This window comes from Dromaius novaehollandiae, chromosome 16 (genome assembly GCF_036370855.1).
Source record: "Dromaius novaehollandiae isolate bDroNov1 chromosome 16, bDroNov1.hap1, whole genome shotgun sequence".
Taxonomy (NCBI): Eukaryota; Metazoa; Chordata; class Aves; order Casuariiformes; family Dromaiidae; genus Dromaius; species Dromaius novaehollandiae.
Genome location: NC_088113.1, coordinates 5,454,564 through 5,471,086, shown reverse-complemented (window position 1 = coordinate 5,471,086; position 16,523 = coordinate 5,454,564). Strand labels below are relative to the sequence as shown.

Here is a 16,523-nt window from a genome sequence, read left to right as displayed (position 1 = left end):
TTTTGTTTTCTTTGGTCTTACTGATGATCACCCAGCTTCAGTGTAGCCTAGGAATATCATTAAATGGATATATAGAGCTTTTCTCTAAGCTTACAAAACCTCGGAAGACTATTTGCTTTTTATCAAATTTTCACAACAAAACAAATCTAAATTAGAGCCCTTCTGTTGAGTTATGACAATTAGAAAGAATGCCTAGCCCTTAAATAATGCTTTTAATCTGATTTCCTTTGTACTTTACATAGAAATACTGCTTTGGACTTACTCTACCACTTCAGTTTTCAGTGAACTTTCTCTTACCATCATGATCTGCAGAATGCTATTTTGTCACCTGATACAGATTAGCATTTTGTTTCTTAACTAGCTTTACAGTAATCGCTCAAGTATCTTTGTAGAAGCATTTAAAACAGTGGTATCCTCCTAAATATTTTTAACAAGGAAACTTGAGATTGTTCTCCAGCAGAAGGAGAGAAATTGTAGTGCCGGCAAAGTAAATCTGGTTATATCTTCCTGTCTCACTTTTCTTGGTGGTGATAGGCAAGCGTTGAATCTTCCCATTCTTGAAATTGCTCATTCTTTTAAATTTGATCTGGATCAATTACTTTTGCATCAGAAGTAAATGGGAAGCTTTTAATCTCAGCACTTTCTCTATAATTCTTACTCAGGATTTTTAGAATTCAGGACAGCAAACCTTGATGGGAAACACAGTTAATTTGATAAGCATGTTAAGAATGTTTCTGTTTTTTTTTTTTAATTAGAAATTGCTGTTGAATTGTAATAATAGAGTGGCAAAAGAACCGTTAGTAATATTGTCTGTAGACTGAACCCATATTGGAATGTAAATTTGGTAAGTGTGCTACTGAAAAAGCACGTTCAGATGAGTCTAAAAGTAGCTTTAAGGGTTTACTTTATTGAGCAACTGAGCATTCAATTAAAAACTAAGACATTTTGAATACGTAGGTTGTTTAGAAGTCATTGTGTCTATTTTCTGAACTTACAAAGACTGCAGGAAATGGGATGTAAAACAGGGAAATGAAGGTACTAGATGAAATGTGATTGTAGATAAAATATGCATAAGCTGATTCTACTAAATACACGCACAAGCAAACATTTGTTTAATGTTTCCCTGCGCACAGACTATGAACGTTGCAAGTACTGGTAGAATAGAAATAATATTACACTCTGTAAAGCCACTCCTATGGCTGACGTTCATATTTGCAGCATCCAGTGTGAAGCGTGTTATGTAGAGATGATCTGCAGACAGTGGCCAGCACTACAGGACAAAGAAGCATTAGAGGTTTGTCTTGTCAACTAGATTCAGAAAGCTTTTACCTGTAGGTGTGGAGACTACGGTCCCCCTAGCTCTCATGGCAAATGGAACTAATTTGCCATGAGAGAATGAATGCCTTTCTATAAAAGTAAAAGTTGTCGCAGAGCACTGCACCACATCAGTAGGACTGGTTCTGCTTGCATCTTTTACTGTAACTTTATTTTTGCTTGTCTTATTTCTTCATTTAGAAGAAATGAATAGGAATTTTACATTTGGAAGTAGTGATTCAGAATCCAGCTGCTAGACAAAATGGTTCACCTATGCAACTGTGATAATCCATACCATAACGAATCTGCGGCTGATTTCTCTTTAAATTCAGAACAATGTGAGAAAACAATAAATACGGACTGTTTCTCCCTCTCATACACGAACTTCTCATTTTGATTGTTACTTGTATTCAGAATTTGGTTTTTTTACTAGCTGATGATTATTAAATATGCTCAGTGAATTCTGGCTATATTCAAAATTCAAGATACATTTAAATTTTTCAGCAATTACAATAGCAGTTGTTCCTACAATAACTGTTGTTCTTATTTGCTCTGAAACAAAAATCTTGGGTCTGTTTTGCAAAGTTTTTATACTTTTCCCTATTAGACCTATGTAGCAAGAGATGGAGTTTTTTTTAAGAATTGGTTTTGCACCAAGATACTGTTTTCTAGGTTAATACTGTTTGTGCAGTAATGCTCTGTAACACCTTTTCATCTAATGTTTAACCATGGTGTTTTTAATTGTTCCCTTCTTATGATAAAAAATCATAAATGGCAAAATTACCAATTTTAGTTTGTATTCACAGTTTTAGGTTGTTATTCCAGTTTGCGTTGCTCCACTGTGCACCCCACGTCAAAGGCCCCAGCTCCTCTGGGAGACTTTGTTGCCAGAATTTTTTTTCTTTCACTTGTGGCTGCTAATTTAATGATCCTGGGGTACGCGTATGCTTGGCCACATTTATTGGCGGTGTCTCCTCAGTGCTAGGATGCATTAACGGAGGAGCAGGCACAGCACATAGGAGTGTCTACCACTGGACACTCGTATCACTGCAAACTGTTGCTTGCCAGAGACTGTTTCACCTTAGGTTTCATGCTTGGAGAGTGACCTTACTAAAGTAAGAGCCCAGGTTTTGCCAATATTCCTCACATTTGTTCAGGAGGCCTGTAAGCCTATGACAACTGCATCATAAAAACTGGCAGTGTGCTGGATTAGACAAAAGGTTGAACACCAGATACTTTCCTTGGCAATACTTCCCACTCGCTACTAATGCTTGGAATCATTTCTTTCTTGCCCTGTTTCTTAGCTTTTTTTTTTCCTCTGTCTTGATTTATGTTTTCCCCCCTTTTCTGACCAGCGGAAGTCCAGGTACTTTCAAGCTGCACACTTTTTGAACGTTATTTAGGTAGCTAGCAGGACACTAGAACAGGCCTGGGTTTCTCTGCGTCAGCTGTACAGATGCCAGAAGCTGGCTCTTACTCTCAAGTACAATTAAATAAGAAAGATCTCTCCAGCTTTATATGCTCAGAATTCTTGCTTTGCTGAAATTTCTTTTGTCCTTGGCATTTCTGTATAACTCTGCCTCTCTGTTTTGTTTTATTTTGTTTTGTTTTAGGCAGCGTACCTATTTCAATGTCTTTAACTTAGAGCTTTTATTACTTAAATCTCTCTACAGCATCAATAGATTCATGTAGCTGATGCACAGCCAAGGTCTTTCACTCTTCATCCTTCCTTATCCTGTATCCTCTGACCATATCTTTTGATAGCTATAGATATGTGTTTTTTTCAAAGCCTGGAAAAGTTGTCCTGATGCAGTGGAAGGATTAGCTGTTGAGTCTGAATGATCTTAAATTGTCCTACAGAATTTCCTAAAACATCAGTTACAGAGCCACAGTAGCCTATTTAGCTCTGTGTTCTGGCAGATAACCTTCAGTGTCTGATATCTCAGCACATTTTTTGCTATGACGTTAATAGAGAACTGATATACTCAGAGTTAGTTACCTCTGGGTACTCTGCTAGAAGACATGAGATTACCATTAAAATTAAATTCTATACATCTACCAACCATATGATCTTATTATTAACAGATGTCATGTTGGTATTAGAGGGATGCCTATTTAGATTAAAAAATATATGTGTACACATATGTGTATATAGTCTTTGGAGTATGCATTATAGTTATAAAATTAAATTTCAAGGTAGAGGCAAAGAAAAATATATATGTTTAGGATGAATAGGTCACCAGACAAGTTGTTTCCTTTTGAGTAGCGTTTAAGGCATAGTAGTGGCCATCAGCAGACCTGAGCTAGGTTTTCATGTCTGTCGTGTTATACCAGTGATAGTGATGCATTTTCAGTGAGTTACTTGGAGGTCTGTGAAAAGTGTTTAAAAACTAGTTACTTGAGTACTGAATTATGGAAGCAGAATTGAAACCCTGATGTTAGTGTTGTATCTTAATTGCAATTATTTTTCTTCCAGTTCTTCAGAACCACGTCCAGCTGGCTTGGAGGAGAACGATCAGTCATCAATGTCTGGAGAACAGGGAATGAACCTAGATAATGCAGGCCCTAAACTTTCAGATTTTGCAAGTAGGCCACCAGGTAGTAAGATTTTTATGTGGATTACTTGAATGTAATAATGATAGAGCTTTTACTGATCTCTGACAGTAGTTTTTTTTTTTTGTATTCTTACCATTCAAAACCAAAGCTTTTTTTTTTTCCCCTCCTAATTGGTGCCATTGTTTAAGTGTTTTCTTTAAATTAACTCAAAATGAGTATGTGTGGCACATCTCTTGCATCATCCTACTGGTATCATGTTGAATATGGTAGAGGTATTTATGGATAACATAACTGATAAAAATTCCTGTATTTCTAGCTGTGGCATGGGCTGCTGCCTTGAAAATTTTTAGCATTAACCAATAGCTTATTGTTTAAAATTAAGAAATGGAAGCTACTCTTGGAAAGCACCTAATTATTCTTCATATGTAGGGAGGGTTAAATCCAAAGTCCTGAAAGACATTTCAGGTTTTAAGCTACATGAGTGGTTCTTACCACCATTCTGCTTTTGTGTTTTAGCTAAGTGATGCATTGGAGATTCTACTTGTACACTAGAAACTGTCAGACCTGTAACAGGTTTGTTACTGCATGTCCCACAGTGGCTGTCAAAATTTTGAGTTTGTTTTAGGGATAACTAATCAGTGAAAGTTCAACTCTGCATTTATGAGTAGAAGACAAGCCTGCACAAACAGTTGCAGAGCCTTTTTTCAGGTGGCATGAAACCAGAGTAATAGCCAGTAGCTGATATGATAAATTAGAGATCATCAGTTAAATGTCTTGCAAATCATTCGTACATTAAATGAAAATATTACTAAGAATTAAGTAAAATCATTGTCCTTGTTTGTAAAAACCTGTTTCACTGAAGTGGCTCTTGCCTTAGATAAACAGGTTCCTGGCTATACTTTGTCTGATTCAGTTCCTTGCAGAAATTCTGCTTTCTCCGATCCATCTATTTATTTATTGGATGAATGTATCATCTTGTCTTTTTAGGCTATCCTTCTCAGCCAGTGGAACAAAGACAACTTCAGCAGATGCCACCTCAACTTATGCCACATACACAGCAGCCCCAGCCCCAGCAGCAGCAACCACAGCCACCACCGCAGCAGGCACAGGCACAACCACAGACGCAGCAGCAGCAGCAAATGATGATGATGCTTATGATGCAGCAGGATCCCAAATCAGTCAGGCTTCCTGTACCACAGGGAGTTCATCCACCTAGAGGGCCTCTGAATCCAGATGCTCAACGAATGCCAATGCAGCAGAGTGGTAACATGTCAGTAATGGTTAACTTACAAGGTCCTGGATCAGTGCCTCCATCTCCTGATAAACAGAGGATTTCCTTGCCAGGCAATCCTTCTCTGGGAAGTAATGCAAGAAAAATGGTATATCAAGATAATGTACAGAATCCTTCCAGCTCGCCTCTGGGAGAGGTTTCATCAGTATCTTCCCTTCCAGAAGGAGGTGGAGCTGAAGGCCCACCAGCATCAGGAGCTCAAAATAATTTGACATCTCATTTAGTAGTTTCACAAAACCAATTAATGATGACTGGACCCAAACCTGGACCATCCCCACTTTCAACTGCCCAAGGTGCAAGTCCTCAGCAGCAATCTAATTCTCTGCCTAGCACTCTTACACACCATTTTCCAAATGTTGCCACCCCATCACAAACTTCAAGACCTAAAACCCCAAACAGAGCAAGCCCAAGGCCGTACTATCCTCAGACTCCTAATAACCGTCCACCTAGCACAGAGCCTTCAGAAATAAGCTTGTCTCCAGAAAGACTCAATGCTTCTATAGCTGGTCTTTTTCCTCCCCAAATTAATATTCCTTTACCTCCCAGGCCTAATCTCAATAGAGGATTTGATCAGCAGGGTCTTAATCCGACTACTCTGAAGGCCATTGGACAAGCCCCATCAAATCTCACAGTTAACAATCAGTCTAGTTTTGCTGCTCCACAGCCACACAAGCTGGAAGGTGTGGTTATTAATTCAGGAAAGCAAACCAACACTGGAGGAACAAAGAGAGCAAGTCCAAGCAATAGCCGAAGGTCCAGTCCTGGATCCAGTAGGAAAACTACACCAAGCCCTGGCAGACAAAATTCAAAAGCAGCAAAGTTAGCATTGACAACTCAGCAGAATCCACCTCTCTTGCAGAACATGGAATTACAAAGAAATATGATGGTTGGCCCCTCTTCTTTGCCAACACCTGTGACTACAAGTTTTCAAAATAATAACATGCTAAATAATCAGAATCCTGCAATTTCTGTACCTGCTATGACTGGCATTCCTGAGGACAGTAAAGAGAGCCTTAATGTTCCTCAAGATAATGAGTGTCAAAATGCACAAGGTGTCCCAGGTAACAAAGACCCTCCCAATATTGAACTGAAAGGCATCCCTACCCCAGAAATAAAAATGTTGGTTCCAGAAGAACAGTTGAAAAAAGATGGAGAGTCTTTGGACACTGGTAAGCTTCCTGCCTTGGAGGAAAGCAAACCCATGGTATCCCCAGCTATGAGGGAGGCACCAACTTCTTTGAGTCAACTTCTTGATAATTCTGGAGCTCCTAACGTAACCATTAAGCCCCCTGGGCTGACTAGTCTTGAAATGGCACCAGTAGTCCCTGCTGGGGAGGAACTGAAGAAGATAGCTGTCATTCCTCCGCTTCAAGATTCATCCTCTGGCAAAGAGCCTTCTAATTCACTTAGTTTGCCTCAAAATAATGAGTCCTGTTCAAATGCAGGGCACCAGGAACTGGGAGAAGTAAACTCAAATGTTGCACAGAATGTTCCTCCAGTAATACAAAGGCCTGTCAGCTCTTCTTCAATTTCAGCTCCTTTACCACCCAACCAGATAACAGTTTTTGTAACTTCAAACCCTATTACATCTTCTGCTAATACATCAGCACCACTGCCATCTCATTTGCAACCTGCGTTAGTATCTACTGTTGTCACAATGCCTAATGTAGGAAACAAAGTTATGGTTTCTGAGGGACAGTCAGCAGTTCAGTCTAATGCCCGGCCACAGTTTATTACACCTGTTTTTATAAACTCATCATCAATAATTCAGGTTATGAAAGGCTCTCAACCAAGTACAATTCCAGCAGCCCCAATGACTTCTAACTCTAGTCTAATGCCTCAGTCGGTGGCAGTTGTTGGTCCTTTGCATATACCGCAGAACATAAAGTTCTCATCTGGGCCTGCTCCTCCTAGCACATCATCTAGCAGTCCTGTTTCTAATATTCCAACAAGCAGGCCACTGGTTCTTAATCCAATGGTGCCTCCTATTCAGATGCCTTCTCCTGCTACAACTTCTTCAAATGTTCCTTCACATCTTCCTGCTCAACAAGTCAAAGACTTTAGCCCAGATGAGGCTTCTTCTCAAAGTGGTGGGACAACTGACCAGTGTTCTGTTTCAGCAACACAGTCTGGACCTGGCGTTTCACCTCTTCTTACAAGTAGTCCAGGATCTGGGAATAGACGAAGTCCTGTTTCATCAAGTAAGGGAAAGGGGAAAGTAGACAAGATTGGCCAACTTTTGCTGACTAAAGCATGCAAGAAAGTCACTGGCTCACTTGAGAAAGGAGAAGAACAATATACTTTGGATGGGGAACCAGAAAGTCAGGGGCTAGAAATGTCAGTCCCAAATAGTTTGGGAACAGAACAATCACCAGCAGAACTAGACAATAAAACTGTGACACCTCCAGCACCCAGTCTTATAAAACAGAGCACTTCTGGGCCTGGCAATCTGAGTGTTAGCACTGCTGCTGCTGTTTCTGCTTCTGTATCTCCAAGCTTACCAACAAACACTCCTCCTACAAATGTACTGTCAGCTGTAACCACTCCAGTAGTCCCTGAACTTGCGCCTGCAACACCAAGTACTAATGGTAGTAATAACCATGGCAGTTTACCAGCTGAGCAAATTGGACTTGGTTTGGTGGAGGAAAAAACAGGAGCACATCAGGAACTACTCCAAAGTACAGGTATGTTCACTGCTACCCTGCTTATATGGAAGAAATGAGATTGCTTTCTTAAACTTCTGATGTGCACTTTTCCATGAACATAACAGAAGATAGACACTTTAGCCAAGACTAACGTCTGCTTTTTTGTTTCTAACATCTGAGTGAGATAAGGTCTTGTATTTCACTAAAATTCACATTTCTTTTTTATCTCAGTTTTCATTTACTACTTAAATATGTGATATTTGATGTGAACATAGGATGCAATAGCCTAGGAGTGATTTCACAGAACTTTTAGAAGTAGGGAGAAAAATCAGATGTATCAACAGTGACAAAAGTAATACTTAAGGCTCCTCCTAAGCTGGCAGGGCTTTTTTTTTTTTTTTCCTGCTTCAGTCTTGCCAGTGAATGTGATTTTTTTTATTTTTGTAACTTATTTCAATATATTGACTTAATTATGATATTGTGAGTTAGTCATACCACTAGTTCCTTCTTCCAATAATGTTAACCCTCTGGGGAAATAGATAAAGTACTGCTAGTATGCAGCAAAAGAAAAAACAAAAACCCTTAGGTCTAGGGAAAAATTAAAATGCTCATTTCAGAGAAACACCTAAAAGTGCAACTATGAGTAAATTGCATCCGATTACATAAAATGACTTCGTATCTGACTTCTTTCCTCCTTTACTGTTTTAATTGAAAAGTCTGGACAGACTTTATGATATCTCTGCCACTTCTTCATGCTGTTTGGTAATCTCTTGAAAATGGTATGGAAATAAACCATGAATCTTGAAGTAAACTATCTGAATATCCATTGTGCTTGATATCATGAATTTATACATACAAGCTAAAATCATAGCCCACAAAAGTGAGTGGAATTGAGTATTTCAGCTTGAATGTGAATTTTACTATGGCTGTTAGATGTATATCTTAGCAATATGCTATTAGAAAATGGAATTATTTACTTGAGCTTCACAGAAGGAATTCTATTTTGTTGGAAGAAAAAGCTGTTGACAGAAGCAATCTGACGTAAGACTAAGACTTTAACAGCAAGCAGTGATAATACTTTGCAAGAGCTCTTGCTGCTGCTTGACTTAATGTGTAAGAAAAAGTTAGAAAATAGGAATGATGTGCATTACAAAGATTTTGTTTGTTTGTTTGTTTAATATGCATGAAGTACAACATTTTCAGGTGAGTTATGTCAAAAAGTATGACTCCTGAGTGTGTTAGCTGAGGTTAGGTATCTAGCTTCAGCATCAGGAGTATGGAGTCATTTATTCTCGAGTCTGAAGCAAGCTTCATTTTCATGCTGGAAAATTCTGATTGCAAACTAACAGTTTGTACTTTCTCTTTGGATTCCGGAGATTCAATCAGCTAGTGAAGGAATAAAGTAAGCATTTGAAATGTAGCCATGCTTTTACAAGTGGATATTCTTTATCTAAATAAGAACATACAACTTCTCATCTTCATGTTCTTTGTAAGTTCATTACCACATATAAAGGAAGACTGGAAGGCATGTGCCTAACAAGAACTGTTTTTCCATCTTATTTTTAACTTGGCAATCTAAGAAATGTTAAGTCATGTCATCTTATTGCCAAAGGACTTCATGGAAGCCTCTGGAGCATATTTTGCACTCTTGCGATTTAATTGAAAGAGTGAGGGTATTGATTCATTAACAAAGATGCTATTTTCCCTCAAAGCTTCTGTTGAAATGAGCATTAAGCTGAAGGAGAGACTAAACTCCTTAGTTTCTAGGTCTTTAATTTCTAGGTCTAATGATAAGCTGTTACCTTTAAAAAGTCTTTTTTATGGTATTTAATTTCATCTCTTATTCCTGATTGGGAAAACATGGTTGGGGTAGAGATACCAAAGGTCTTTTTTAAAACGTACTTGGGGAGGATGGTGGGGGGAGAGTAGAGGGTGGGTTAAAAATGTGAAAGTGTAGTAAGTTGGAAGATTCACTATTTTGTCAAAGTAGTCCAATCACTCAACAAAAACTTCTTGTGACTGCTTTTGAAAATAATGCTTTTTCCTCCACTTTTGTTCTAGCGTCCTCTCAACCTTTAGCCCAGAAAAAAAGTTCAGTTACAACATCAGAAAGTACTGTTCAAAGAACAGGTAAATTTTACTTTGGAAAAGCAGAATGTAGGTGAACTAAATTCATTATGTTTGTACCTGACAGAGCATTGCTTAATGATCATTAAATGCTTTTAATGATCATTGAAATGCTTGGTAGCTTGTGGTTTGGGTTTTTTTTATATTTTTGGGGGGGGGGGTTGTATTTTTTTGTTGCTCTTAGGTACAGCGTGTTTTACAGTTTCCTAAGCCTTGTTGGAGATTCAATATAGGAACCAGTAATATAAATGAAAAAGTCACCAAGGCAGTTTTTAGATATTCAGCCAAAAGACTGAAGGACTGGGTTCATAAAAAAAAAAAAAAAAAAAAAAAAAAAAAAAAAAAAAAAAAGCAGCCACCTTTTTTGATGTGCTGTGTTTGAGTTTTGAGGTTTTCTGTGCAGTGAATAAGAGCTTTTCTTTTATATGGAACAATTCTGAAAAGATTTTCAACAGTCATTCTGGGAACAGACATTTTTTGAATCCAGTCCAATTTTTTTGCCTGTTCAGTTTTTAATGAACCTTCTATGGTGTGGCAAGAATGGAACCACAGCAGATGACTTTTTTTTTTTATTGCCACCTGTTATGTAGGCAATCAAATGTTTTAAAAAAGTTATTTCTGAGATCAGCAAGGAAAGTGGATAGATGTAGAGATGCACATAAAAAGTCCCACTTGCATCAATTTGCCTGTAGTATGATTAGAAGTAGAGTTTTAGTAAAGAAAACTTATTAGATTACTTTTGTAAAATGTCCATTCATGCATCCTTTTGAAGTTATATACATCTCATTGTGCCAGTACTGATGTGGCTGAATTAGGAAGTCCCGGGGTGGGGCGGAGGGTTTTTTTTGCTATTGTTGAATATTCTTCAGGTTATTCAAATTTTGAGTAGGAAGAAAAGAAACTTTTGCTTTATGTTTCTCAGTCTTTTTCTTTTGTTACCGAAAGTGAAACCTGTTTCTTCGTTAGTGATACATATACTTGCGCTAAAGAGTCTGATGTTCCAAGAATACAAATTTAAGGGATTGGCTACCATGAGGGGACTAGTCCGTAAGGGGACTTCTTACTCTTTTTACAACTTTGTTCATGGCACACATTTTAGAAACATTTTATTAGAGACTAAATTGCTCTTAAAGGTAAAGCCACAGTTTTTTTGCATCACCTCCCAAAGACTGTAAGATATTTAAGAGTGAGATGGATTACAGTACAGAAAATTTTACAAGCCAACAGTGAATTTATATAATATATATCATGATAATCCCTAAATCAGTAGCAGTTTTTCAGAGGAGATGCTGTGTTCAGGTGTAAGTGCTCACAAAGGATCTAGTAGATATGGTGAGAACTGAAGGACTGATAATAAAAAAGATTAGCAGTCCTATATGATAGAAAATAAAGTTGCTTACTATGGCAAAGATTCAAAAAGAAACTTGATATGTATGTACAAAAATGAGAGAGGGGGGAAGAGAAAAGGAGCGAAAGAGAGAGAAAGAAAGAAGATAGATCGCAGAACCTCTTTTCATGTTATCTCCCGAGAAATTTTTCAATTCAGCCGAAGTATAATTGGGCTTCAAACAAGTGCCTTCATCTCCCCACCTTCCTTCAAAATTCATTAGAAGATATTGCTCTGGGAGCTCATTGGATTAAACATCTATGCAAAATTTTACATGAGCAATATATCCAGACTAGTATTTTTGAGATTTAAAACTAATAAAACCTGGAATTTTGGAAGGAATAAACTGACTAAAATAGGGGTTAAGAAGGGGAGAGGGCAGTAGCCCTTATCAGCAAGTTCCTTTACAGTTTTCTTCTGCAGGGTTTCTTTTAACTCTTCTCTGTCTCAGCTGGTGCAGGCCATAATCAGAGAGGACGCTAGGCTGAATGTGATATGTCCTTTGATAAGTTAGGTTGACTTGCTTAGAGATTAATAGTAGATGAGAATTTTATTCTTCAGACCTGATGTATAATGAGAATTATGTGAGATAGTCATGCCTTATCAACAGGTATGTACTTCTATAGCAGACTTATAAATTATCTTTTTCTCTTGTAGAACTTGAAACAAATGCTCCAGTAGTTGCTGGTCAAAGGTAAGGAGATAGTTTGTGAAGATTCAGAATAGATATAGCTTTCATGGGAGGAAGTCCTTTTCTCTTTATTTCATTTGCACAGCTTGCAAAAGATCCTTTTGCTCCTTCTTTTTGTTTTCTTTCTTTTCTGCCAAGGAATTGGGTTACTTGGATGTTTCAAAATATTGCTGAAATGCAGAATTTAAGGTAACTTTTTCCTTAATCTGTCTTCATGCTTTGGGCAGTTTTTCCTCATATCCCTTTAGGCCCAAGCATTGCACATCCTGGAAGAGTCTTGATGGTTCCAGCATTTGGCATTTTCTGAAATCGAAAACCAAAAATAAAAACCCTCAAATCCTGCAGATTAGCTGTCTTGTGAATGTTTGCTTTCTGGAATTAGGTCTTTCTAAAGTTTGTTCTTCTTACAGTGTTACCTGGCTTACTTTACTGTTTTCTCCAGACTTCCTCCGTGTTCGCTTGTTTATCTTTCCTAAAACCTGATAGGAAAGCCTTCTAGAAACTTTGTCTTGTCCTGATTAAGACATTCAGTAATGTAAAGATCAAATATCAAATGGTTGTGTTCTGTCCAGAAGAAAATAGTTTCCAAAATCTATTTCTGTTATATCCTAAAACAATTAAGCTCTTAAACTTACTCTAGACAGCTGTAATACCAGACTTATTTAAGGTTTTTGGTAGTTGTGCTAACACAACTGGCTGTGTTTTTGATGCTGTCCTAATCAGAGTGGAATAATTCCATGAGCCAGGACAAATGATGTAATTCACTCAGTCGGTTCATCAGGAGCTAAGGCAGTATTTTCTTTAAGGGAACTAATGCAGTTTACTTTCTCAGATCGGGAATGACTCTGAATTGATTACTTAAATATATTTAGCTTCAGATGGACTGGGTTCTACCTGTAGTTGTATCTGTTTGACGGAGTTTGACATGAACATTTTTCCTCCATTAATTTTATCAGAGATAAGTTGAACTTTTACATTACATTTTTTTTTTTTTAAGGGTAGATTTTTTCTAAAAAGCTTAAGGTGAGCCACTTGGCAGATAAGATTCTCCAAATTAAGTTACCTTGCATAACTGTTTTCCAAACTCATTCAGCGTATCAAATTATCCCAAGTGTGTTCAGTTTTGATTTTCCTGGACTGATGTCTTTCTGAGCAACACTGGAAAAGAAGGAAAGTTTTCAGGCAAATTATAAATCTAGTGATGTCTGATATTTAAGAAATTCTCAACAGACAGCTTTGAGTTTCCAGAGTTAAATGTATATACAGTACAAACCTTAGAAGAACCTTGCAATGTGCAAAGTACTATTTTTACTTAGGCCAACCTGAATTCCTTCTACAAAAGGAGAGAAGTGTTGTGTCGGTTCCTATGAAAGGATCCAAAGTTATGGATTAATCATTTAAACTCTTTATAAAGTACCTTTTTAACTGAACTTCAGCTGATAATATTCATTTTCCTACATAGATCTCCAGGTCTCCTCTGAAGTAGGTAGCTATTGCTTCTGTTTCCCAGGTTATTTACCAGAAAAGCAGTTTTTGACCTGTTTGAGGAATTCACTTTATGGATTGCCTATGATGCTGACTTGTGGGGAAATTGATTTCAGTATTTATTTTGTATCTGAGGCAGTCAGAGTGCTTCCATATGCTCATTTTCTCTGCATTTCCTTGCCTGAGAATGTTGGACTCTTTCCTTATATTGACGAACTGTTTTATTTCAGATACCTGTTATTTAAAACTACAAGCATTTATAGTAGTTTCTTTCCTCTTAAAGTAGGGTTTCTTCTGAAAAATTGATCCTGTAATATAACCTCTGTAGTGCACAGCTCCGTTTTGTGTTTTCAATCAATTCTCTGATTAAGACAGTCTTTCTTGAAATCTTGCAAGTGTCACACAAAGGGCATGAAATGAGTTTTCTTTCTCCTTTTACATTATCAGCAGAATTATTTATTTGGTTAATTAGTTACCTTTGAACTCACAGGAGATAAGGTTAGCTTAATCTTCAGAAGCTGTTTAGTCATCAGAAATCATCTGGTGTTTATGCATTAGGGAGAAAACCCCCTCAATCTCAGGCTGAGTTTAGAGGACCGATAAATAAAATAAAAGAGGAATTCATTATAGATGTAGCACTTCATTTATAGTCTCAGTGACAAGAAGTATGGATTTCTACACTACCTAAAATTATTTTTATAATAGAAGTATACTTTAAAGACAATTTTAAATCAACCTTAAACTTTTTAATATGCAAAGGAATCACCCAGATCAATGAAGTGAGTCTTTTCAGTAAAAGCAGAGATGGCATACTCACTTAAGAGTTCATAATTCTTCCTTATGTTCATCTGCAATTTCAACTCTGTATTCCCATATTATAGCAGTTTCTAATGTAACTTGTTTGCTTTTCCTAGACTTCAGTAATGGTGGAACCTGTGGAAAACAGAGCTGACAATTTATAATGCATCTAATTTCTTGGTCTTCTAATGTTGAAAATATTCTCTTTGAGGACTTCTCAATTCTGTATCCTCTGATAATTTTTAATAGAAATGGACTATACTCTGGCTTACTCAGGTCATTCTTCATCTGATAAAACTTCCAATATCTCTAGCATTTCATATCTTCAGTGCTAATAGTCCGGAACTGGTACCTGTGTCAGTCCATCCTCCAGCTTGTCTGAGTTGCATAGGAAAACATAATTCTTCTTACACTTCATCAGAAATATTTTGTCCCACTTTATTAGTAATGAGACAAAAGAGAATTGTGAAAAGTCTAAAACTCCAAGTAGAAGAAATTCAAGAACAGAGGATTCTGCTGCTTCACAAGAAACTGTAGAGAATGGACAGCGCAAGAGGTCCTCCAGACCAGCATCTGCATCCAGCACTGCAAAAGGTAAAATGCACAGCCATCATTACTGTGGAGAGGGCAGGAAGTGAAGTACTTCCCAAAATAATAACCCTTTCAATAACTGGGTCATTACTGTGGTTTACAGCTTGTAAATATTGTGTGCTTTTAACTCTAGTTTCAATGATTTAGACACAGGTTGGTGTTAAAACATTTACATAAATCTGTATTGGCAGTAAATTTTGTTGTATGAATTATCCATTGTTAAATTTATGGGATTTTTTCTGCAGTACTAATCAACATAGCGTTCAGAAATCTTGCCTAGCTGAAGTAGAATTCTCTTGGCAGAAATGTGTTGACATTAAAAGATCTGTACTCAAGCAAAAAGTGACATTTTTTTTTCCTGAAATCTGAAAGACATGAGACAAATGCTTAAGTCTTCCTAGTGCACGGTCAGCTTTTGCAAAGCCAATTGCTCTTGTCCCAGCATGCTTAGCATGTCGTCTGGATGCCGGTCTGAGAGCGTAGAGGAGTGCTGTGTGCTCATGCACAGATCCTCAGCTGTTCTTTCCAACAACACAGGAAATCCTAAAGTTACAGTTATTAACCCGTGGCATTAGCAGTTGCTGACGTGCCTTAATTCTCTACAGGTTACAACCTTTAACAAAGGTTAAGAAATGCAGCATTTGTGTGATATACACATTCATTACCAGAATGCATGGTCCACAGTGCCGTTTTGCATTTCTGAAGCTAACTATGTCAGCTCCTTATGTTTAAGGGTCAGAAAAGTTCTGATGGACGAAAATTGTGCGAGAGGGTAGAGAGACCGTCAAGAGGAAACATTCGACCAATATTTTAAAGATAACATACAGAACAAAGAGGTATTAATATAAAATTATTCTAAAAAGAAGTTGAGTTGAATTCAGCAACCATTTTTGATACTGAAGATGCTAAAGTTTGGTGGTAAGGGTATTTGCATTCTATGAGTTTCAGAGAAGACTTCCAGTTATACGTAATTGTGTAATGGCTCTCAAAGATTACGTGAAGGGACCTGTGTGTTCTGCAGTTTAGTGGCTGCTGAATTTAATTAAATTTGCTTCTTGTGGCAGGATTGTGCAAAATAATCTAAGGTTGTATTGTAAAAATAAATTATCTTTCATGATTGTGAAGAAAAGTTTGAAAATGTGAACAAAATGTAAAATTGATTCAGTAATATCTTCTCGAGTTTGAAGCAACCTGAAACAAAGGGTCTGAAAAGTGTGACTAGCCCCACGTATTGTAATGAGTAAACCTAAAGATGACAACCAGTGGCATGTCAAAACCTGAAAATGTGGGAACATTAAAATACGTTAAATAATACTAGAACTAATTTAGATTTTTTTTGTACTGAGTGTGTTATTCATTTACCTCTGTAAGTAAAAATCATTGTTTTTAAAACATGTATCTGAAACTGCCACAGTATCCAAGGGTCTTGCTTGAAAACATAGGTCCAGCATACCATGTAGTACCCTGGGCTTTGATTATCTCATCTCCGTGTAAGCAACTGTCTACTTCAAAGTCATAGACAAACTGAGCAAAACAAGACTCTTTTGTGCAAGAGCACAGTGTGAATGATCAGCTGTGTAGCTGATGAAGTGTAAAGAGGTTTGCCACTTGTGCCTACTCTGTTCTACTTTTTTATTA

The 16,523-nt window shown here is 37.3% G+C and overlaps 1 protein-coding gene across 5 annotated transcripts in view; it reads left to right on the top strand.

The window, feature by feature from the left end:
- NCOA6 (nuclear receptor coactivator 6) overlaps positions 1 to 16,523 on the top strand; it is a 48,008-nt gene that overhangs the window by 29,247 nt on the left and 2,238 nt on the right. For 4 of the 5 annotated variants that reach the window (XR_010391857.1, XM_064521369.1, XM_064521367.1 and 1 more), the window contains exons 11-15: positions 3,791 to 3,912; positions 4,858 to 7,845; positions 9,868 to 9,936; positions 11,978 to 12,014; positions 14,740 to 14,888. Coding sequence is in view for 4 of the 5 variants with exons in the window: in XM_064521369.1 (XP_064377439.1) it covers positions 3,791 to 3,912; positions 4,858 to 7,845; positions 9,868 to 9,936; positions 11,978 to 12,014; positions 14,740 to 14,888 (3,365 nt within the window). In the remaining variant the exon portion in view is untranslated. The other variant, XM_064521370.1, reaches the window with a different exon arrangement.